The sequence below is a fragment of the Megalobrama amblycephala genome, linkage group LG18 (assembly GCF_018812025.1).
Source record: "Megalobrama amblycephala isolate DHTTF-2021 linkage group LG18, ASM1881202v1, whole genome shotgun sequence".
NCBI classification, from domain to species: Eukaryota; Metazoa; Chordata; class Actinopteri; order Cypriniformes; family Xenocyprididae; genus Megalobrama; species Megalobrama amblycephala.
This window is the reverse complement of record NC_063061.1, coordinates 7,569,981-7,595,686: the sequence shown is the minus strand read 5'-3', so window position 1 is coordinate 7,595,686 and position 25,706 is coordinate 7,569,981. Positions and strand designations below refer to the sequence as shown.

The 25,706-nt window shown below is 38.5% G+C and overlaps 1 protein-coding gene across 3 annotated transcripts in view; it reads right to left on the bottom strand.

The window, feature by feature from the left end:
• The window catches only part of zmp:0000000926 (ataxin-1-like), a 52,177-nt gene that overhangs the window by 6,311 nt on the left and 20,160 nt on the right, over nucleotides 1-25,706 (bottom strand). Inside the window, exons 1-2 of one of the 3 annotated variants that reach the window (XM_048167570.1) lie at nucleotides 6,411-8,489; nucleotides 2,824-4,308 (exon numbers count right to left, since the gene is read on the bottom strand). In XM_048167570.1, the coding sequence (XP_048023527.1) occupies nucleotides 2,824-4,164 (1,341 nt within the window). In that variant the 5' untranslated portion in view covers nucleotides 4,165-4,308; nucleotides 6,411-8,489. Of the gene's footprint in view, nucleotides 1-2,823; nucleotides 4,309-6,410; nucleotides 8,490-25,706 lie in introns of those variants that run through there. The other 2 variants (XM_048167571.1, XM_048167569.1) reach the window with 2 other exon arrangements.

Sequence of the window (25,706 nt, the reverse complement as noted above, 5' to 3'; positions counted from 1 at the left end):
TCTTGCCTGTCCCAAAACAACATTCTTGTGACTTCTCTAATAAAAAAAAATTTATTTTGTTGTAAGCTCCAAATATACTGTAGCTCAATCCAAAATGAATGTTCAACATTTGCTTAACATGAAGATTAGCAAAAAGGCTATCGGATCATAAAGTGAGCTTACTGAACCCACTCCTTTACTGACACCCATTTAAAAAGACCAAACTGTTCTCACTCCCAAGGTGGCCGATAATGATAATGAAAATCATGACCCGAAATATCATGATGACAAAATTATACCCCAGCATACACTGTAAACCTTAATGCTCAAAGTATTTAATTGCACTGAATAGGGGAAAATTTAATTATTCAAATTAGTTTAAACTATTTAACCTTGAAGAGTATTTATAACTTTTTTTTTTTTTTTTTTTTGAGCTTACGAAACTGACACATTCTTTTTTTTTTTATCTCTTTATATATGTTTTTATATATGTCTGTTCTTGTTTTATGGACACTGAAAAGCTGGTTGAAATTTTAGAACATGTTCTTTTGCTCTACACTTTTCTGTTCTTCTTATAGGCCAATGAGATGTAAATGCAGAACTGATCCTGAGCCCTGGCTAAATGTGATCACTGGAGGACTTAGCAAAGAGTAGGACAGTAGAACGCAGGTGGGGAAAAAAAGACAAACACAAGGTTTCTTATGGAATTCTTTGGCATTATCAACATTATGTTTAAGGGATTATCATTAAGGAAGACAACTCTAAATATTTATTTGAATGACTAACAAGAAAAACCATAGGTCCAACATTTTCTTCAGCAATCCTATTGCTAGTGTTTATCCTGTTGCCACCCTTGAGATCTGTGATCAGTGTTAGAAGTCCTTCATAAAGAGGTTCATAAATTTTAGACCTATGTCAAAATGGTCTTTATTTCTAAAGGCCTCATCTTGAAGTGATTTGCTAAAAGCATTACATCATATATCACTTATACACTTTTAAGTTTTTTGGCTCTTAGTATAAACGTGTTAGCCTTAAGTTTATCTATAAGCTAGTGTGCTCCAAAACAATGACAAAATTATTATATTTAATATATTTTATCAACCACTATTATAACATAAAGCAACGTTTATTTTACTCTATTTTATTCTCATCTCACACATCGTGGATCTGCACTCAAAAGGTTATTTATTTATTTTTTTTTTTTTGCAACGGGGAGTTTTCTATATAATGTATTTCTAATAAAACTACTGATATGATACATCTCATACAAGAAATGTGGAAGCAAAATGGCTAAACAAAAAAATAAAGTTTTACAGTGATATTATTGCAAGCACAGACTGTTTTTTTTTTAGTTCAATCAATCTTTGTTTTTTAAATAGCATCAAACAAACAATATATTTCTTGTTCACGGAGATAAATTGATTGAAGATTAAAATATAAAATTAAAAATGATTGTACAATTGCCCCATAGATGGCGGTATGCACTAAGAATGTAAATCGGCATTAAACAAAAGAAGTATGGTGCGCTCCTTAGCGTCGATCTCCATGGTGACTCCTGATCCACTTTTCCACCATCAGACCGAATGGTTCTAATAATGGTAAAGAATGATTCTAGTTGTAATTCCAGTTGTATTTCCACTTAAGCCTGGTACGGCATGGTTACAAACAGTTCTTGGTTCAGAATTCTCAGCAAGGTTGGCTAATCATGCTGAACCGTGCTGGTAGAATGCATGTAGTGACGTTGCAATTCAGGATTGGTCACTTGTCTGTTTGTCACTTAGCTGGCCAAGCACGCTATTTGAGTAATGCAAACACAAATTAATAATAGAATTAAAAGAAATACCTGATCATCATCCATAATGCGGCCTTTATTTATATCTTATACCACTGTAAACTCTTACATTACCAAGGCAACGACTGACGCATATGTATTACATTCCAAAGAGCTCCCCACAGTGGAAAATAACACCATATCCGTGCCTGCTGGCCTGGATCGGCACAGAATGGAACAGTTAAACAAAGAAAGCGGTTTGGCCTGACAGTGGAAAAGCAGCTCTGGATTCAGTACTCGGTCGAGTATGTCTTTGTGTGGTCACCGTTAACTCTGAGTTTCATACTCTGGGTTGACTGAACTTACTACAGACCGTGGTTTTGGAAGGTTTGGGTTAATCAACTGAGAGTTCATCATATATAATTGTAAGTTAACCTTGCTTTCTGGAATACCACCCAGCTTCTCATCATTTTCTATCCAATCAAATGCTCTGTAGAATTGGAAGCATCCTGTTCCTCATATTATTATAGACACAGAAGCTGTGACTCGATATGTCCTTCCCTGACTTCATGTTTCAGAGAAAATTACATCAACACATTCAATAACTTGTTACTGTGAGTGTTTCAAGGGACTTCATATGGATTCTAAGTAGCCTTTTCAGTTGCTTGGAAGGGAATGAATGTATTTTAGCTGAATGTGAAAAACAAAATTTACTAGGCTAATTTTCTGCTTATTTTTTGTTTTTATTTAAGCCACTTGAACATGCAAAAAATGCATATAAAAAAATCCATCAATGAATTTGGACGAAGCAAGCAAATGTTTTCATAAAGGATCTGGAAAAAGTGTTCCATTAGTTTGTGCAATATAGTGATACTTTAGCAGTTGTACAAAGAGCTTTCAGGTCAATTGTCATGTTTACTTGTGCTTTCTATTTTTAGTTTACAAAATTCCCTTCCTTATTTTCATCATTTTGTGCTCTACAGCATTAATAATGTGGTGCCTTAATAAAATTTGGCTTCACTTGACTTGGCATCATAGTTTGATTTCTGCATACATTGTTGTGCTAGACTCACCTGAGTGTTGCGGTCTGTGAGTAAGACCTGCAAGTGGTTGAAGCCATAAGTGGGTCCTGGCGAGATTAACAGAATAGTGCAGGTGCTCAGGTGAAACTCAGGCAAGGTGTCAGCACTGCGTAAGAAATCCTCCGTCTTCAGCTCCTCCACCCTCTTCAGATGGCCACCGGCCAGCTCAATCAGGGAACCTTTGGCAAAATGAGGTAGGACTGCAGAAGGGGGTGGGTCAGGGCCAGTGAGCACAGCGACAGGAGGGCGGTAGGACCCTGCAGAGGGATCCCATTCTGTCTCAACCCCATGGCTGTTTTGTTGGCTTTGCAGGGAGTACTGGGAATTCCTTGGGGAACAGGACACAGAAGGACTAAGTTGTGGATATGCATGAGGGTTCTGCTGAGCAGAAGGGCAAAGGGACCCCAGAGCATAGTAGATCTGAGCTCCAGCCTGAGAGGCACTAACACCAAAATGGTCCTGAGAAGTAATTGCCTTTCCTGTTTTTGTGTCTGATGAGGGGGGCATTGGAGCTTTGGGTGTTCCCCGACGGTCCCTGTCCCACGATGAGGAATGTGAACTTGTGTTCTCTCGTGGCAGAAGGCCTCTTCCAAGGGTCTGTCTTGATGTATTCTCCTGTCTTCTCCTGCCATTGGCATGTGGACTATCCAATCTGGTTACACTGTCGTTCCCATAGTCATCACAAGAGGGCAACCTTCTGCTAGGTCCAGACCTGCTGTCTGGGCTATCAACACCATTGGGCCGTCTGCCTTGGTACCTGAGTCTGCTGTCAGGGAGGGTGTCATGGGGATAAACTGTAGGTTGTGGAAAGAGATGGGGGGAGAAGAGAGATGAGCTATAGTCCCGCCGACTGGGGCCGTAGGACCACATTTCCCTGGACTCGGCTGTGTAGACACTCTTGAACGTGGGCACAGAGATGAGTGGTTGAACACTAATGGGGGGGATGTCACTGCTCAGCCAGCGAGAGTGGTGGGGAATGGTATGCTCCAGTCCTCCATCCATACCCCGCCCACACAATGGCTCTCTCCAGGATGCCGAAGATGACCCTCGCCGCTCTCCCACCTGGACCGGCAAGTACGAGTGATGCATGGAGGGGGTATAGGACACCTGCCAAGGCAACGACAGAGGAAGAGGTGGCAGCATGGGGGGAGGGGGTGGTAGAAGATCCCCACTCTCTCTGTGACCCTCGGTGGAGTGATGCTGCCTTCGGCTTCGGAAAGGGGCAGGGGGTTTGAAGTCATCCTCTGGGGCTTGTTGATCTGACGAGCCCTGTCGGGACTCCCGCTTTTTTGGGGGGAGACACTCCTTGCTGCGGTCTGGGCTTGGATTCATGGGACAATCCCCCGGGCCTTCTGGGCCACACTAGGTTACATGGGCTGGGGAAAACAAGGGGCTAGGAGAGAGACATTTTCTTCTGCTGATCAGCATCACGCACGCAACGTGTCACACACGGCCACGTTCAGAACTCCCACTCACCTGAGAGGAGAAAGGGAAAGAAAAAAAAAACATGACTGACCTCTTGCTTGACCCAAAACCATATTTGCACATGACAAAAGCATCAGTGCAGTACCTAAATACAGTATTTTGCATGTATGAAATCAGTGTCCTAGTAGATTAACCACAAATTTAGTTCATCGCATTTAACATACATTTTAAAATCTATACAATTGCTGGGGCCATTATATATGATTATCTTCTATTCTGTAGAACTTCTGTTTTGTATGCTTTTTAGTGGGAGCAATAAATTGGCAAACTCAGACTCTGATCTGACCTAAATATAACTTCCATTTGATTATCACCATATTGCTGTTGTGGTACCAACAAACACGCAAAACATATACTGATACACACACTCAAGAAACATTTTCTCACCCGCACACATACAAATATGGCAAGAGACTACATGCCAGTTCTTAAATAGGCTGCCTCTGTTCATTAAACTGTGATTAAACTCCAGAATGAACTGCTATTGTAGTGAAAGGAAAAGTTACCTAAAGTTACCCATGATTGAAGTTCACTTTGGGATATACAGAGACATTTGGGAAAAAAAACCACACACACACACAAAAGAAGGCTCCTTAAAGCAATAAAACATGCTTGTTTCATTCACACCTTCATGTGGGACAGTGTCTCTAATGTCAATTCAACACTCCATAGACACTTATATTTTACTGCGATGTGCTGCCAGCACATCTGGTCTCTTTCTCAACGCCTCTGTCTACCACACTGTCTGCATGGACTGAACCCAATACCCTGCTGTTGTTTCCATGGAAACTGAGTCCATACATCTACAGTGACCAAAGAAGGCTAAGAGGGCTATATAGGGATTCTATCGGAAAAAGTAGGCCGACAAAGTGTTCAGAACTCATCACATAGGAGCAAGCTGCTAAAACAAGTTTAAGAAAAGTTGGTTTGTTCAGTCTGAACTCTCACAGTGAATTGAGATTTCTATTCATTCTTACAAGTTCCTTATTTTATATGAACTCAAGTTCTAGTGCAATTTTTGGAGAATTTTTTTACTTGAATAATAAATAGAGAGGTAAGCATTGGTAAATTTCTCATAAGACTAAATGTTGAGCTCTCAAGTACTTACAAATGCTTATTTTTTTGTTGTTTTTTGTAGAATTTAAACATAGTTTTGTGCAGACATTTAAATCTAAAAAAAAGTAAGAGAAGCATTTTTATGGTAATTTTTTTTCCATTTTAATCAGAACTGGAAGGGTTGGAAAATAGAAGACCTAGTCATAGAACACAACATAAATTCTGTGAAATTATATTTCTGCGAGCTTGTCCTTGGTTATTATCTCGAGTGTTGAAAAATAAAATTAAAATATTACATGCATTTTGACAGCTGTAACATGCATAAACCGTGCCATGAGTATTACCCTATACATTCAGTTCGGGTACAAATACATTCTACACCTTATATCCCTGGAAATCATTTTTACAGCCCTGCTTCTTGTAACAGATTAAATCACTCTAACATGATGTTTTGGGACCATGTATAATGCTTTGCAAATAGATACATTTAGAAATGATTTTATAAAGCTTTTAAAAAAATCACAGAGTAGAAAACAGGAAAAACAGTGACAGAATCAAATTGACAAACATGAATAGTCTTTAACTGCCAGCACTATCCTTACAGACAGCACAGCATAGCAATTTTTGTCATTTATCAGACTGGATTTCATGGCAACTGACATTTATTACATTTCACTGTCACAAATAATATTGAGGCTTAACACTGTGTTTATTTTTGAAGCATCACAGTCTATTAATTCTCACTAGTTTCTTCTTTTTATGTTTACTCATGTTCTACTGTTAGTGGAAAAACTGTGAACCAGTGATCTTCAATGACTTACTAAAAACAACCAAAGAAACATAGAAAATACTAAAAAAGAATACTAAATAATTACAAAGTAAACTATGTACTTTCAGTAAAAAGCAAAGAAAAAAAGTAGAATGAAAAGCACAGATTACAGAAAAAAATAACATAACACAACTTCTAAGCATGTCACGAGCACGCATAAACGGGGTTAATGACTTAGATCGAGATCAAAATGAAAAGCACTGCTGACCTGATGCGACTGACCTTGATGGGGTGTGCTGAGCAGATATCCGTGTGACGCCACTTACTCCTGCAGTCCATCACACCTGCATCTCTTCCACACACACACACACACACACACACAGACACACCACTAAGGCAACGGTGTGTGCAAATCTACAGGCAAATTGTGGTGTCACACCATGTCGAAAGGGCTGCGAGGCTGACTGTGAAAAAGTGTGAGAGTTTGTGCGTGTGTGTGTGCATGTACACAAGGCTAAGGAAATGAGTAATATCGTGCAGTGTGAGGCATGTCTGCTGTGCAACAACACACAGGCAGACCAGTTGCTGCTGTCGCCCACTCGCCTTACTCACTGTGAAAGGGATAAACACACACACATGCAGTAACAGACGGGTAATTACACACACTCCTACTCATCCTATCGCTCTCGAACACACACTCTCAGCTCTGAGCATATGCATTTACATACGTGATAAGTATGTAGATAGATAGTGATATATGCTCTGGTTTCAAGCACATCATTAGACTGTAAACAATGACCAGGATTTTAGAAGACTTTCTGATCATAAATAAACTACATTATACCGTGAAATCACTAGGTCATTTTCTGGCATAACAACAAATTTTCAAATTTATTACGTTGCATTGTGGAATAATCATGAGCATAGCTGTTTCATTAGAAGTCACCATTGTGGTGATTAGTGTTGCTTTTAGACATATTTACTGGTAATTTCTTTATAGGTGTGTTCTGACCATAGAACACATCTGACTGCATTGTGTTACATAACTGAAGTTTGGTGTGAATAATAACCAAGTAACTGAAATGTTCTAACCAGGTGTGCAAAAGAAAAATACAGTTTCTTGCATATTCATCTGAGTTTCTGTCAAACAGTGAGAGACATTTTGTTGTGGGTAGCCTCACACACCGAAAACCTACTGAATCAAAATCCTTTATTGAATTGGATTGGAATGAGGAAGCTGAGAAATGTCTTGGTTACTATGTAACCCTAGTTCCCTAAGTGTTAATGAGACACTTGTGTGATGGAAACCAGTGGTCACATGGTCTGAAGTCCCATAGAATTACACCAATTCATTGGCTGATGGTGCTAAACCGATGCCACAGAGGTGCTACGTCATAACCTTCTTCTAAGTTTCTGCTTGGCATCATCACCTCAGAGTTTCTGCAAAGAGGCATGAGCGTTCTCACTCAGGTAATGTTCCCTTTTGTTGCTACTCAATGCTGAGTGAAATGGTAACAATTTATATAACATCACACCATATGAACTTTTGCTGCCAAATTACTTAACCTGTGTAGCAAGCACACATTGATGCACCATACAAACCAAATGCAAAAAGAAACAAAAAAAAAACCATATACATATGATTTACGTTCGTCCCGTAGAATGAACCTACAAATCTGACAAAAGTATTTGGAGAGGACCAGCCTCATGCCAATATCTTCCAAGCAAGTACCTTTAACCAATGCCAATGAAGAAGCCACATTCCTTGTAGAATAAGCTCAAATACCAAAGACAACCCAAATGCCTCATAGGCAAGCCGACAAGCCTTCTCTGCTTGAAGACCACATAACCTCAGTTTTGACCACCAAAGCATACAAAAAGACTTACGCCCACTGCTCCTTCTAAGCTGCGCACGTCTGATGTTGTACCCGCACAGGAAAAAAAAATGCTGTGTATCTAAGTGTATTGTAGTAAATGTAAAAAATAATTGTAATGTTCGGGTCACCAAGCTATAGGGTGAGTGCGTTTTAAAGATTTCATTGAAAGAACATGATGTGAGTCAAATGTGCAGTCCAAAAGAGCTCAATACAAGGGGCATGGCTAAATGCAATGAAGTTTATAGAAGAATGACTTGATCAAGTCGTGGAAATAACGGATGATAGGCAGAGGCATAGCTACGGGTCAGGCAAAGCAGGTAATGCGTTTTGAGGATATAATATATTGCACAGCAAAATCTCACACAGCAACCCCCTATGCGCGGGGCCCTATTTTGTTTACTGTTTATGCTTTTAGTGCAACCCCTGAGGAACATACACAATGTGGAAAGCTTATATTTGATAAAATGAAAAGATTCACAGCAAAATCCCCAAAGTTAAATCAATTCTGCTCAGAGTACATTTGATCCCTCTTTAAATAGTGTTAAAATAACACTGAAGTAGAGTTAAAGTTAATGAGATAATTAAGCTATTAACTAAGTGATGATTGAACATTTATGATGAACACCTGCTGTTAACAAGCAGAATCACTGAAGAAAAGAAAAACACAAGAACTACAACTGGCTTCAGTCACAGCCTTAGATGAAATCAACTGAAGATAAAAATCATTAAATCTCTGTAGATCTGATTAAACATCTCCAGAAACAGCATTACCAGCTTCACATATTACCAACCAGATTTACTTTATTTTTATTTTATTGGTCAAGAAAAAAAAAAAAAAAGACACCACCATCATGGAGATCAGAGTTTTCTTAAGTTGGGCTCTTGACCGTTGACTTTCTATGTTAGATTTTTTTCTCTAACAATGCATATGTTCTTGTAAAGCAAATAAGTCAGTGCTTTACAGTGAGTAGATATTATCTGCTTTTATATGATGTTGTCATTGTGAGATTTCCTGATTGCATCCAAAGCAACTGATCATATTTTGTCATTTGTACATTTCGGTTTTGCATTACCAACCCTGTGAAACTACAGCATGAGAAGAAAGAGTTGCAGCAAACAGATATATTGAGTAAATTTAAAACAATGCAGTGCATTAAAAAAATTAATTACAGCATCACTTAGACACACATCAAGCTTATCTGCTCCTTTAGTCTTTTGATTCAACAATGTACAAGTGTTCGCTGTGAAACACTATTGCAATTGCTTTTTTATTTTATTTTAAAAACATAAAAGGGTCAAGAGCCCAACTAAAACAAACCCTGACCACCACGATGGTGGCATAATTTTTTGACCAATAAAACACCAACATCTAAACCTCTCTTAATTCTCAATAAGAACTTCTTTAGACGTGTGACAGAAATAAAGTCAATCTTGTTAGAAATAAGTGAATCCGATCTTTAAATCAGATCGTGAGAGATTTAATGCCTTTTATCTTCAGTTGATTTCAATTAAATGGTTTTGGATGAAGTCAGTTGTAGTTCTTGTGTTTCTCTTTTCTTCAGTATTCTGCTTGTTAACAGCAGGTGTTCATCATAAATGTTCAATCATCACTTAATTAATAGCTTAATTATCTCATTAACTTTAACTCTGCTTCAGTGTTACTTTAAAGCCTCGTTTACACTGCACGCGTCTGCGGCGCGTTATGGCTCTGGCAAGGTTTTGTTCCGTTTTCTACGCGGTGTCAACTCACACCAGAAGCATTTCTGAAGCGAAGTGGCTGGATTCGCGAGACCACTAGATTTGCCTGTCCAACGTTGTTTTCGTTGATTTTTTCATGTTTTTAATGGCTAAATTGTTATATTTTGTCTGGTTTAATTGTGTTTATTGCTATGCCATACTTTATTTTGCTGTAGCCATACAGATGAAGTTAAACACATAAAATTCCAGTTATGGACAACAAAAACAAAGAAATTTAAAGTTTTTCAACTTCGAATCTCTTGTCGTCAGTTTCTGGCATCCTAGTGATGTGAAATATGAGCAGGAGTTTACACGGTGATTATTTTGACTTTATTTTGTATTTGAGCTGCGCGTCTTGGATGCGGCGTCCATCAAAAATAGGCGAGGCGCCTATCTTTAGCGAAGCGGCGCGTCGAGCCACTTCTGGGACGCTTCTCAAACGCACTGCGGCGCGGCCGGTGTAAACACGAGCATTGACTAGAGTGGCCGCGTATCAGCTCCGGTAGCCGCGTCACTGCCGTAACGCACCTTACACGCGTGCAGTGTAAACGAGGCTTAACACTATTTAGAGAGGGACCAAATGTACTCTGAGCAGAGTTGATTTAACTCTGGGAGATTTCACTGTGTATATTCCATTTGGCAGACATAAGTACACAAAAAAGCAAGAAGAGGAGAAAAATAGGAAACAGAACAAGTGGTAAATTTTGGCATCAATAATGATGAATGATGTCAAGTTTTAACTGTTGTCAATGTGGGCTAACAGTTAGTAATGTAATGCAGGAGGTGGTACAGGGAATAATGCGCAAAACACTGGCCGTCACTATGTGGACACTGTATCTTGCTCCCATGAATTAAGATTAATAGATCATATTTCTATAGTTTAAATCCATTAAAGGATTATTAGGCTGCATAAATTAGGTTAACCAGAACCTGGAACACTTCCCATAACACAATGGTCTTGTTACATCTTAAGAAGAATGGCATCAACACTTATCCCGAGGTTACCGTAGTCAGCCAGGTCTAGACATGACAATTGTTTTCTACAGAGCTGCTTTATAGTTGAAATTGAACTAACATATTTGATGAATTTTACATAGTCATTGAACTGAACTGAATGAACACTGAACTGACCTCAGCTGATCGACGGCACTATTTTCTTATTAAAGCTGCTTCACAGCAGGATTGAATACTGTTTGCATCATTGAATCTTTTTTTGTTTTTTGTTTTTTTTGTTTATCCATGTAAAGCTGCTTTGAAACAATCTGTATTGTAAAAAGCGCTATATAAATAAAGGTGACTTGACTTGACATGTGGAGCACACGTGAGTATAAAAGGGCACCTGTATTACACATTATCAGCTTTTTTTGTCTTCAGGATCTGTTTGTTTGTAGTGAGTGGGAACAAAGACGAATTATGGAGAAAACAAGCAACAAATGCCTTAGAAAGTCCATGCCTCAGTGTTCTTCATTTTATGACAAATAAGGACATCCACAATCTTTGCGTTGTTTGTTTGGGAGTGGAGAACATGCGTTCAGTTCACAGTGAGGAAGCTCCACTTGCCCTTGGCCCTCTTCTCGAGGAATGAGGGATAAGGGTCTGAACCCTGCGGCTCGGGTCCTCAGTGCTGCTGAGGTGCCTGCGGAGACATGATTATGAGGATCACAGGTCACTTTTGCTTTCTCAATCCTCAATTGCTGGCTCAAGTAATTTGCTGGATCAGGAAGCCCATTCTATAACATCTTCCAATCTAGCAGAGAACATGGATGTAGTAGGAGAGGGCAAAAAGAGGAAGTTTGTTGAGCCCTCTCCTTTCATCAGCCCCGCATAGGGGGACTTTTGTATGTAATGGCCTATGCCATGGCCAGGTTAAACCTGACCTGGTTGTGTGAGAAACAGGAAGTTCCTTGTGGTAGACTCAATGAGGGATTCCTGATGGGCCATGATCGTTCCTTTCCTGTGAGCCTGCCGTTTCTTCTGAATATTCACACTGACCCTCAGAGATCCTGGAAGAAACTTATTCAGCATGCATTTTTTTTCTTTTCCACATTCAATTTATGTGAATGTGGAGGGATTATGAGAGTGGGAGCACATGAAGATACCCTCTTTAGAAGAGACACTGCCTAGCTATATATCACAGAGTGAGACTTCCTCATTAAAGATCCCTGGTCTTGCTGTCTACACCTATTAGATGCCACCTTATGGTTGACTGGCAAAGCATATACAGCAGCGGGTTCAGGTGGTTGGTGCCCTGCACACATTGGCTGTTTTGCAGGCATAATAGGCTGATCTGCAGAGAGATTTGGATCAGGGGCAGGGATTGTCTCTTGAAGCGGTCTCTGAGCTGCACCACACCACAGACTTGGCCCTCTGTACCACCAAACAAACAGCCACTGCTATCAGTCACTCAGTGGCAGCAACGGTTGTAATGAAGAGGCACCTGTGGTTAATATCTGGAGGACATCAGGGAGAAGGAGAAAAACTTCCTTCTTGATGCTCCAATTTAGCCCTCAATTTTTAGCACTTCCATTGAGATGGTTGTGGGGAAGTTCAGAGAGGTGAGGGCGCAGTCAGATATATATCCATGTTGGTCCATTTCGCCTTCCAAAGCCTCCTACTATCCTGGCCCTTCAACAGACAGCTGGAGACAGGGTCAGAAGACAAGCATGGCCACTTGTGTCATGGGACAGGGGACAGAGGAGGTGCGATGCCAAGAGGAAGAGGCACAACCTCAGGGAGACGACTGATAAAAAGTGGTCAGAAAGAAGAAGTGAAGATAATATAAAAAGAGGGTGCTGGGACACAAGAAGTTAAGATCTTAAATTAGGCTCAGAAGCTGGACTGATAAATGGCTTATGTAGCAAAAATTACGACCCATCATCTGATAGGCCCAGTGCAATGCTTGATTTTAAGCACTGCTGAGGGTAATGGTTAAGAAGGATGGTCGTCGTGAGATGATGCACCTCTTCTTGTACCAGCTGTCTTTTTTAACTGGAGTAGATTTTTAGATTAAAAAAAAATGTATAATATTCTATGCTCTTGAAGTTCTTTTGTGCTTCTAATCTACACAGAGATTGAGTAGGATTTATTTTTAAGAAAACAAGGGAGAACAAATTTCTCTGTAATGCTGAGAGCATTAAAAAGCTTATTATGTATGCTGGCGTGTTCATGCATCCGACAAGGTGTTAAAGAGTGGTCGCATGTCCGGGAACATCATGCTCCCTTCACCTGCTCCTTCTAGACAGGCGCCACCTTAGGGTTGATGCAGGGTGAATGAAATTATGTGGGCAGTAGCTATTACTGTTGGGTCTTGAAGTAGTTTAGCAGCAATAAAATGGATTAGCAGCAAAGAAAGAAAGAAAGAAAGAAAGAAAGAAAGAAAGAAAGAAAGAAAGAAGTGAAGTGCTAGCTAGAGTGGGTCTTGAGAGAAGTGCATTTACTCAAATCAGGGTAGGAGCTACCATTTCCCCAGTTAAGTAGGGCCTAAGCTCCCCTGCTGCTGCCTTGGTGAATGAGACTTATTTGGTAAACTGCAATATGTCTTTCTCTTGTTTGCCTCCCTTCCTGTTTAATGGTAGGCACATATGATCCCACTTGGTTGGGTGGCAATACTGAAGTTTGTAGCTTAGGCATAATGGAGATGGGCTGCTTTTTAGAAAAACAAGTAATTCAACTCATTGTCTATGCTAATTTCCTAATTGCTGAAGTTTTTAGCATCCTGCATTCTCCCTTTGGTAGGCTGCTCTCTAAGAGTGTTCTCAGGCAATATTGCTAAGGTGCTAGCGAGGCATACGAGAACATAACCAAGGCTATGTTGTGTATCTCCCCTTTTTTGCTCTGCTCTAGGGGCTTTGGGCTGAGGCCTGTCCTGCAAGGGAGGAAGGAAGGTTGTACTAGCCGGGACTTCCCTTGATATGGAACTAGAAGCTTGGGGATTTTTCCCTAGTGCCTGGGGATATTGACAATCAATGTTTAGGGCAGGGGTCTCAAACTCAAATTGGCTGGGGGCCGTTTCTGTGATTGACACCTCATAGGAGGGCCATTTTAATATTCAAACACAAGAAAGCGCAAAATTTCTGAAAATTTACTTTCCTTTGCATTATTTCTCTTTTACTTCAAATTTCATTTATAAAATTTAGATCCGCTCTAATGGATAGATCCGTAACTCTTCCATCCAGATAGCAGAATTCCCTGTTTTTACTGTTATTTCTATTTCTTATGCGTTCCATTTTTATTATTATGTATTTGGTCTTCTTTATATAAAGCACTTTGAATTACCATTGTGTAATGTGCTATAGCCTACAAATAAAATTGCCTTGCCTAAAATATTTTTGCCAACTTAAAAAATTTAAACAGCAGGTCTCTATATGTAAGTGTTTTTAACAGTTAATGCAAATATTTTCCCTAACTTTATTTTAGCTTAAATAGCATCAAAATCTTGCACTGAACAACACTGAACAAATGCAATCCCTGAATACATTTGTACACTATTATATTTCTTGCCAGACACCTGGCAGTGCTTCTGCTCACAAAGCTGAGCCGCACTGGTCCAAGATGCCGTTTGACGCGCATCGGACGCATTTCGGTGGTTTAAAATTGACGCTCGACTTGCGCGAGTGCTTCTGTAATTTAGGCAAACGCGCTCATAATAGAAGTGACGCGGTCGCGACGCGCATGTGGCGCGCCTATGCCGCGGCGAGATGAAAACATCTCAACTTTTCATGTGACAAGGACCAACCGATGAGCATATGTATATATATATATATATATATATATATATATATATATATATATATATATATATATAGTAGAGCTAATGCAAGGGCTAGAGAAATAATTTTTTCTTTTGCTGAAACTTCATTATCGTGGAGAACGCGGTTCATGGTTGCATAGCAACGACTGACGCCGCGGAAGCATGAGCGCTTTGGAAAGGAGAAAGCGGTGTGGCCGCTCATGTGACGAGATATCTGTGAATTGTCCCTTAGAACGGCGACTTTTTCTTTGCATGTGGAATATGGTATGAGACAACTAGAGAACAAGAATAAAATAATAATTTAGCGGGCCGGATTATGTTTTACTTTTGAGATCAGTTGCGGGCCGGGTGTAGGGGGAGGGCGGGCCGTAAATGGCCCGCGGGCCGGCAGTTTGAGACCACTGTCTTAGTGGCACTATATTTTTTTTTTTTGTTTGTTTTTTACACAGAATGTGCCCTTAGGATTGATATGTTCTTGACTCCAGCTGAATTCTGTAGAGTAATTTAGTGCTATGGCCACCGTATTTGTGCATATTCACAGCTTAGTGAGGCAGGCACTCCTTTAGCATGGCATAGTGATTATTGGTTCCCCAAAGCATTAACACCAAGACGCAGCATCAAAGTTCCACTTCGCAATGAAATGTTTTAAGGCCTTTTTTCACAATGGATGCACAATCAGAGTTTAAGCAGCGCATATTTTTTCGGTACCCATGTTCACAATTTAGAGCATTCACACTGCATGTCAAGGAGGCACAGCGGGAACAGATCAGAAGCGGCAGAGCTGTGATTGTTTTGGCAGTGAGTCTATTTTTGCTGCACAGCTCACACTAAATTAAAGCCACAGTGCATTGTTTTTGTTTGTTTAGTTAACATGAAAAATAAATTTGACCATAAAAACATGTGAGGTGTTCCATGTTTCACAATCACATATTACATTTAGCACTGTGAAAAAAAATAAAAATAAAAATAAATACATGAAAACACATCATGAAATTAAAACAGACTCACGATTTTATGACAGCACTTTTATTTATTCAGATACAGAAGTAACTTTTCTATATTTTATTTTACCTCTCTTTTTTATCAGTGGTGAAAACTCCAACAGTCTTCCTTAATTTGACAAGAAACCCCGCTTAATTTTGTCAAGCTGCAGAGATTTTCCTCATCCTTGATGGACCTTTGAACTACAGAGAAATGGTGCTTTAATGGGAGCAACAGCACAAATGCGGATGCTGCATGCATGTAGGCTATAGTCCAATTCTGTCATGTGACACCAAATGTATTTGCATTAAAGCCCTTTTTCTCAACAAAAAGTGTTTACAAACAATTTTTTTTGACATTTGAAGTATCAGCATAGAATTTATGCGCCAAAGATAAACAGAAAAAGATTGTGTCGTCATTTGAGAAATTTTATTGACAAATGGCATTTTCATTAGCTATATCGCTAACGCTATTAGCGCTAAACCTTTACGTGAATGAGTAGGCAGGATGATTTTCACATCATACAAAAATTCTAGGCTTCTAAATTCAGTACCCAGAAGTCTTGTGGACACGTATTCAGTATGTGTTTTGTGGCCTTATTTCAGTGACTTATTTTTTTTTTTTTTTCAATAACCATGCATAAATGTTATTCTCTAAAAAATGCAAACATGTACATACATGTTGCTCACATCTTATGGTAGCCTAGTTTGTGCTGAATACAGTGTAATGACACTTTTGCCATTTATATGTTTATAAGCAACTGAAAAAAGCACAAATGTCAGGGCATGTCACTTCTCCAGGGCCCCAAAATATCCTCAGACCCCAGAGGGTTAATGATATGCTAAAGTTCACCAGCATGTTGACGTGATTGGTTACAAGGTAGTTTTTGATGTCACAAACACAAGCAATTTCAAACCTCATTTTTGAAATTTTGACTTTAGCTCACTGCAGTTTTAAAAAGAAAATACTCATCAATGATGATGAATTTGCACGTGGTTTGTATTAAAGTATATTTAAAAAAACATATACATATAAACAACATTAAAAAGTTTCTTTAAGAGTCTAAGACTGGATCATTATTGCAGTGATTATCAGACATCCCAAGTCTCCCGGAAGTTCCGGGAGTCTCCCGCATATTGATAGCGGCTCCCTGATGCCCGCAAATTAGTTAAAATCTCCCGGAATCTAGAGCGAGCGAGCAAGAGCGCGCATAGAGACTGTGTTTCAAACCAGCGCGCGCACGGCAGAGAGGGATAGGGAGCGAGAGAGAGACCTTGCGTGTGTGTGCGAAGCGCATGTATGACAGAGAGCATCCCGAATGTCCTTTTTCGGCAAATCAACCAATCAATTATCAGTGAGGTGAGTTGACAAGTTTCATTTCATGTGCATATTATTCAGGCAAGTTGCCAAGGCTACATGAAAACAACAAACTCCTTAGACCTGTTTAAAGTTGCAATGGAAAATAAATAAAAGCAGTTTACATAAATAGTATAATAAGCTTATATAAATAGTAAAAGTAATCTACATATTTAAACATAATTAACGAATAATTGCATATGCCTATAGCTTATAGCTCCTTCCTCTTTTTTTTTTTTTTTCTTTTTTTTTTTTTACCTCCCTGAAATGACTTTTTGCAGGTTGGGATGTCTGGATTATTATGTTTCTAGCATGTTTGGCAACAGTTCTTCTGACCCTAATCGATGGAGTGTGTAGCTTTTTTAGCTTTTCATTTCTTAAACAACCATGTAGGAAGATGTATTATGGCCATATTCCAGGATGACAAAGCCAAGATTCATCAGGCTCAAATTGTGAAAGAATGGTTGGGAGGGAGCATGAAGAATCATTTTCACACATGAATTGATACCTTCTGAGTCCAGACATTAAATTAATTGAAATTGTGCTGGAGTACACTTTACAATGTGCTTGACTCTTGGATTGTCAATACAAGATCTTGACTAAAAAATTATGCAGCTCTAGATGGAAATAAAATTGTATGTAACCCGGTTCCCTGAGAAGGGAACGAGACACTGCGTAAAGTTTCCATAATTCAGGCATGCCTGCACATCTTCCTTCAGACAAATCAAATTTGATGGTTAATGCAGCCTTTTTATATTCATGCCAACAGTGACGTAATATGACTCATTGCTGTATATATGGGCAATGATTTCACATGCGTACGAAGGTGTTCCCATAGCGCCAATGCCATGACGCAGTGTCTCGTTCTCTTCTCAGGGAATTGGGCTACATACGTAACCCTAAGATGTTACTTTGAATGAAACATTTATATTCGATGAAATTACTTATCATGTGTAGCTAAATGAATACTACTACTACTAACTACTAATAAAGGATAATAATTTCTTATTGGCCTGTTTAGCTGAGTTATAGAACAAAGCCCTGAAAATTCATAAAAGAACACATACACACTTGATATTTAATCTTATTAGATGATTAGGTAATTGTATTTGATAAGATTTTACTTTCAATAAAATATTTGTAATGTTTTTAAAGGGTGTTTTTATGCACGTCTGTTTTTGTTGCATTTCCACTGTCCTGACCAGCAGGGGTCACCAGCATGTGGTGTTTTGAACGCTTCTGAAACAGTGAATCATTTTACGAAGCAATTGGTTCCATTTAATTCAAAGCTTTGAAAAGCTTAATTTCACCATGCACCATGCAACCAGCATATGATGATGGAAATTTTGAAGCACATTTATGTAAAAGTATTCTTATTTTTGTTTTTCAGTATTTTATCAACAATAACATGTTGTCTAGATGAATATGAATTAATCGGCAGCAATGTTGGAGGAAAATGTGAAGTTGATGTCCCTACAATAATAGACCAGCGTCTAATAAACGATTCATTCAAGAACATTGTGCAAGTTTACTGCAACAATGAAGCCGTGAACTTCACATACTTTTGAAAATCCAGTGTTTAGTTGATCCTGGTAAGCGTTCATTGTAAAAGTACCTCCATATTAGGCCTAATAAATTATGTTTATAAGCGCAGTGTTGCTTTGTGTACAAGGGTAACCGCTGTTTTTCTGTGTCACCTGTCAGAGCGAATTTGCATTTTCATTCAGCCCGTCTACCATTTTATTTAACCCTTAAATGCATACCTCGGGTCTTTAGTGACCCGGGACATCATTCACTACCCTCCTCCTTGTTCATTTTTTAAAGTTAGACATCAGCCTTCTTGGTATTCCTCAATTAATTCATTATAAAGAATATAACAAGAAAAAAATCATAAAATTATATAAAAAAAAAATGCCTATTTTTATATTCATTTTTTGTAAAAATTGTATAGGGTCGCAAATGACTGAGGTGTGTATGAGTGTACGTACATTTTTTCTGCACAACAATAATTGAATCTTAGATGATGGAATAAGTGCAATTCACCTTTATTCCACAAGGTGACAATGTCTGAAACACAATGCTGAAGTGATGACTCATTCAGACAGAAAACGAAATAATAAGAAAAACATGAAATGGCTCAGTGATTTATTGCAGAGCAAGTACTAAACACAATCAAATATGACTGTAACTGTTACAGGATGAATCTGATGAAGTTGTTAGCGATCGAAATATTGATTTTGAAGATGTTAAAAAATTATATAGTTTTGAGAATACGTTTGAGATTCGCGAATGGGCTCATATTTCGTGACCTCAAACATAAAACTAGCCCATTATTTGCTGAATTTACTGGGAAATGAGCTCTGGACGAGGACAGTGAGGATGGCAAAAAACATCTGTTCAAACTGAGCCCTTTCAAGCTCCAAAAGGTAACAAAATACGATGTATTTTATTCTTCTGTAATTGTTACTCTAATATCAGAGGAGTTTTATATTATCACGACAGGTAGAGATCCTTCCATGTTAGATATAGATCCGGGTCGATAAAGACCAGAATATGTAAGAATGATTGCATGACAGTCATGCATTTAAGGGTTAAACTAATTATACATAATCATTTATTAGGCTGAAATGTAAGGTTTATCATTTTATAACACTTTTTTTTTTTTTTTTTGTCAAAACATACATTATTTGAACTATAAAGTTGCTTAAGTCATAGTTTACAGGCATTTTACAGCTTAGGATGTTAAAATAGACAGTGGTGTTGTTTCAAAAGAACTTTGCTACCTAAACAACTGTCAACTATATTGTCAACTATGTTACCTGCAAACTAAGCTGCCATACCCCTGTGTCAGAGAAGACTGTGTGTGTACTTAGCAACAATGTTACTTGTGATTTTTCTTTTTTTTTATTATTTTAAATGACTCCTTTCAGAGTATATATTCAAGGTAGAATTATGATTTAAAAAAAAAAATCCTATCCTTGGTGACCCTGCTGAGAATATCACATGGATATCTGCAAACATTTTTTATTCCAGTTATTCTAAAACAACTGATCTCAAAATGGTGTTTAATGATTAAGGCAACTAGCAGATATGTAACACTTATGAAACATACTAAATCTAACCAATAGTTTTGGTAGGTTAGATAGATCGGTATATTAACATTATTTCACCTAACGAAATATACAGTTGTAAGTTGTAAACAGGCACTATTATATCATTCTGTAATACACCCTGAAACACTGCCACTGTACAATGGTGAGTTTCTGGCAACCACAACTGCAACTAACTGCAACTGCGAAACTTTTTTTTTTTTCTCGTAAATTTTAACAGAATATTTTTGCAGTGTAGAGAATGTAAGTAATCACTAACTGCTATACTGAAATACAACATAGTTTTATGCCAATTCATTTACATGGACCTACTACATCTTCATGAATTCACCCAGAGTTTGCACATTAGGGAATGGAAGCATTTTTCACTCACACCTAGCAAGTTGCCATGAAAATTGCACAAGATGTAGCATATGGTCATTTTGCATAAACCTGCACTTAACGAAATTAAAATAGGAGCTATATGTAAGATTGCTGCATGTTATATAACAATTTTTTTTGGGGGGGTGGGGGGTACAGTAGACTATTGTAATGCAGTCACAGCTAATCATTGTTATTCTACAACACTACTAATGTACTGTCGTTTCCTGTCCTTGTTCACTGTAAAATCATAGCATACAGTTGTGATTTAATTGTAATGAATTGTGGGAATTAATGAGTAATTGTAAAGAACATCAACTATAGTAACCGAATCAACTGTAAATTCACACTAAAGTGAGCACATGAGTGGGAGAAACTGAGATATGAAACTGTTGAGAGAGAAAAAAAGTAGAAGAGATTGAAGATAGAAAAAAATATAATGTCATGTCAAAAGGGCAGGGCAGAAAAAGAAAGAGACAGCAGTAGAAGAGAAAATGTTATAGAAGACTCATCCTACACAAACCCTCTATCTCTGAGAGTCCATGGTGTCATAGAAACCTCTGAGTCAAACCAAAACTGTACACTACACACTACATGTCTCTTTATCTCCACACACACACACACACACACACACACACACACACACACACACACATACACACGCACACAGCTCCTGTCCAGCAGATGCAGCGTCAGCATTCTCTTTGAAGACATGTATCTGAAGGAGAATACTGGCACACTCTTTAAATAGACACTTGTTTGGATGGGACTAGATTGAATTGCAAATCATTGAAAACAGATCTGCTGTGTTGCTTCTGATTACATGTATGACATTCATTTGTAAAATTTTAGATGTTTCAAAAAAGTAGTAGTAAAGAAAAAAAAAAGAGAAACCAGGGTTCATCTTCAATGTTTCTCTCCATTGTCCTAGCCCTTAAATAAAACAAATGATGTTGAAATACAGGTGGGTTGTGTCACTTTTTAATATCTATAATAACAGTCACTATTTAACACATACACCCTCCCACTGACGGAGAACTTCGGCACTCTGAACCCCCTCCTTCACCCAGAAAAGTTAGCCAAGGAGGCCCAGAAACCCCAGCGGCGCCTCTGCATATGCATATTTCAAAATTCTGTACAGACAGAAACATTAAAGCATTGAATACTTGACAACATAGCTATTGAGTTGTTATTAGCCAGAAGAAAATTACTGACCATCTTAATAACATGGAAATTTTGGAACAAACATTTGCCAAACATAAGTGCAAGATGACTTATCGTTCGTTTTGTTAAAATACAAAGATATTTATGATGTGTTTATTACATTTAGTACGAAGCAAACTGACATGGATTTTTAATATTAGTAGAGGAGCATTTGTAATTTTCTGTTTGATATTTTAAAATGAACATAATGGCATGTTGTGAAAGTAGTTATTGAATAACTATTGTACACACACACACACACACACACACACACACACACACACACACACATCCAAAATGAATTAAAATTAATCTTCACTGCAAACGTGTACATAAAATACAGAGAAATAAAGTTCAACAAATAGAGCATTAAAGGCGTGTTTTATTAATTCAAATGTTTAGCGTTCCATCTACATTTCTGTGCTGTGAATCATTTTTCCTGTGTGCAGCACTTCTTTGGGCTGATCATGTTTCTGAGCTCTGAAATCTTTATGACGCAGCAGAACTCTCCGGAAGACCAGAGGAGGTGAAGGTGAGGAGGAGAGAGCGTGATCTCAGATGAGGTGAGAGGTGAGTATGGAATAGTTACATGTGTGTGTGCTGGAAGTGTGTGTGTAATCTTTATCATAGTGAGAGAGAACTGAGAGATTTTTTTTTATTCTTTTTTTTTCAATCTATCACACCACCAGCAGAATCTGTTGTACCTTCACATCACATCACTGAAATATGGAAGCCCGTTTCCGCCACAAAAAAAAAAAAAAAGCCACTAAAAAAAAAAAAAGATGAATTGCGACTTTTTATCTCAGAATTCTGACTTTTTAACTCGCAATTGCGACTTTATATCTCGCAATTGCGAGTTATGAAGTCAGAATTCTGAGATATAAAGTCGCAATTGCATGATAAAAAGTCAGAATTCTGAGATAAAAAGTCGCAATTCATCTTTTTTTTTTTTTTTAGTGCCTTTTTTTTTTTTTTTTTTGTGGCGGAAACGGGCTTCCATACTGAAAGGAATATGTCAAAAGTTTTTTTTTTCTTCCACAGTTCACTACGGAGCCCCTAAAGGGACGTGGTGAAGAAAAAAAAAGAGAGAGATTTGAGGAAAAAAATGCTTTTGCATTCTCCCGTAAAATGTTTGCATTACCCCAAGAAACTTTGCGTTCGCTCACAAAGAACACAAAAGTTTTGAAAACATTTGTGAGATAATGAAAAAGCAGTGAGTTATTTTTTCTCCCATCTAATTTTTTTTTTCCACCACCATGTCCTCTTAGGGGCTTCGTAGCCCACAGCTATTAAGGAAAATTAAATAACTAGATCACTATTATCACACCTGCACACAAAAAAATCCATACACATTCACGCTAATGGTACATGCTATGGATTCAAATGAATGCACACTGGGGTAATGGCGGGGGCGGCAGATGCCGGGGGGACACCCCCTGCCCCTTTGATCATGAAAGTGAAAGTGCCCTTTTCGGTCGTATCGCAGTGCCCCTGGAACGTCATTTCTACCAAGAGGGGCCCCCATGGACTCCTCCTGTTTGGTTTCTTGTGTATATATATAAAACCCTGTATTTGTTTGTTGAGTTTGTTGGTTATTGTCTATGTTTTGGTGCACTATGTTTCGAGTTTAGTTTTGTAAAAGAAAGTAATATTGCTGCTCTCGATCCAAGCCTTTGTTCTCTATGTGCCAGCACACTGTAACAGTAGGCTATGGATGGAAATATGCATATGGAAATGGTATGTAGATGAAGATATGCTTAGTAAAATTAGGCATTGTAAGCTCCATATAGTTTGGGGAGGAGACGGGGTGGGGATGCATGTATGCACAATCTTCAGCTGATTAGTATTTCTAAAGGGAATTTTGGGAAGATTCTGCTCTACATGCACGCCTGAACCAACTAACTGGTTACTTGAAAATTACAAACAGATGTGATGGAGAAAGGTTGAACTTGAAATCTGCAGGAAGGTAGCTCTCCAGGAGCAGGGATGGAGACCCCTGTTTTAGAAAAACTAAATTGTTTAGACTGGGGACAGTGTAGCAGTTAAACTTAACCTCACATGAGGCATTCTCACATGTGGCACCATATACGTTTTGTGTTTTGGTCACACATCACCTAAAGTGAGTGTGAAAGAGTCAGATGACTCTTTCCTTCTCTGATTGCGAAGTACCAGCCAGGAATTTCACCATGACAATACAGATTTTTAGGTAAGATAAAGGAATAAAGTGCATAAGATGCATAAAATACAAGTGATTAATTTGGGTGTTGCTATGGCAGAGATACATTATCTTATTTTTAGAGAAACAACAATTTATCTTTATATAATGAGAAGAACCTTATTATGCATCAAGCAAATAAAAATATATATATATTTGTTATGAACTAGCATTATCTAATATAAAACAGCAAATTATGTACTGATAATATACAACGCCAAGGTCTCTAGAAAGAGGTTTGGTTAAGTGAAATTTACTTTCCACATGGTTGAGTCTGGGTGACAATGCAGTGGGGAAAGGAGTGTGAATCCATTTCAACAGCCTTGAACACAAAGCTGGGATGCTGATCTTCTGGAGCACCAGAATTGTCCTAAAATATGGAACATGCAGATGAAGTTACCTTTAAGTGAAGGTTTGTTTGCCAGAGCTTTACCTTGTTGCAGTTGTGTCTGTCTTCTGTCTCTCGGGGAAATACACTCAGAACTAAATTAGCTTCTTTCTCTCTGGCATAGAGACTCGTGGCGTGCTGCATCTGTTATTGTCTCGCCGGACAAAGGCCCTAAACGTAGTGTTTGTTATGTCTCTTTCCTCACAGGCTGGAGGTTCAGAACGTGGTCATATCTTTTGCTGCCTCACAAGCTGTAGACTCAGAACATGAAATCTTTTGCTGTCTCTTCCTTCAAAGGCCAGAGACTCAGTATGGACACAGTGTGGCCCACCCTGTGGAACTCATTTGCATAATCTAAAGCACATAGTTAGAACAGTGTCTTTAAAAGTTTACCAATGCATTGCTCACTTTCCAAACTGTAATGTTCTGAACACAGAGTCCAAACATGATGGGAAAAGATTGAACTGTTATGGTGCATTCTTTTGAACATTAACAAGCTGAATTTGTGTAAGATGTTGCATTTAAAATAGCTGTCACTGAGAATACTTATTTCTCTGAGTAAGTATGAAATGGATGTGTTGTAGTTTACATCAATTTGAAGGTTCCTAAATTATAGAAGGGAAGCACTTTGGAACATTTCGATTGCATGGATGCTGTAAATGAGCTATACATTGGCATTCCAGGAGGCAGATTGGACACACCTGATATAGACCAAAGAAATACATGTACTGTAATCAAATCTGTTGTTTGGAGCCTGGTTATCTAAAGGAGACAGCTTTCAAGGTCATGCAAATTGAATCAAGAATCTTGTTGGATTCTTCTGGCAAAACAACAAACATCTTGTTGCATTTAATCTGATCTTCAAATGTAAAAGCATTCACAAAATCTTGCATACTATTTGAAGCCTTGTGCTGGATTCTATCTAACAATCCCTTAGCTAATTTACCTACTCAACAACTTCCAGCCTCTCCCAGCATTAACACCAGTCATGAGTTTTTGCCCTTTACCCATCTTGAGACTCATTTCTAAGGTTTAGGCCTGGACCGCCATAAAAAATTCCTTATTCCTTTTGGATGCAGCAGCAGTGGCTGAAACAGGGCCCACAAGAATCCATCCAAATCCACTCATAAATACAAATCAAATAGCTCTCAAAACAAATTGCTCTCCTCAACTCCTCATTAACCAATGTTAGAGAGAGACATGCTTTTAGGCTCTGCCCACTTGGATCAAACCATTTTAAGGTAATTATAGGGCATTTTCAGACCTGTAGATCATTTGCTTTGTTCCAGAACAGGGACTTGATTTGTTGCAATGTTGCATTTTCTTCTTGTTGCGGATTCGCTTTCACAAGTCAAAATTTCAAAAGTGTACAAAATTTGTTTACTCAAGTCACATGCGAGTAAAACTTATTGGTCAGGGTTTCCTCTGCATCCAGATGTCAATCAAGATGATTGACAAGTTCACTCCATGAGCTTATTGTGGCTTATTTGTAACTGTAGCCACACACGCAAACACTATAAGAATGTAGCCGCCATTCCTGCATTATTATATAGCCTATACAATGCAGTTAGAGCTGGAAGCAAGGCT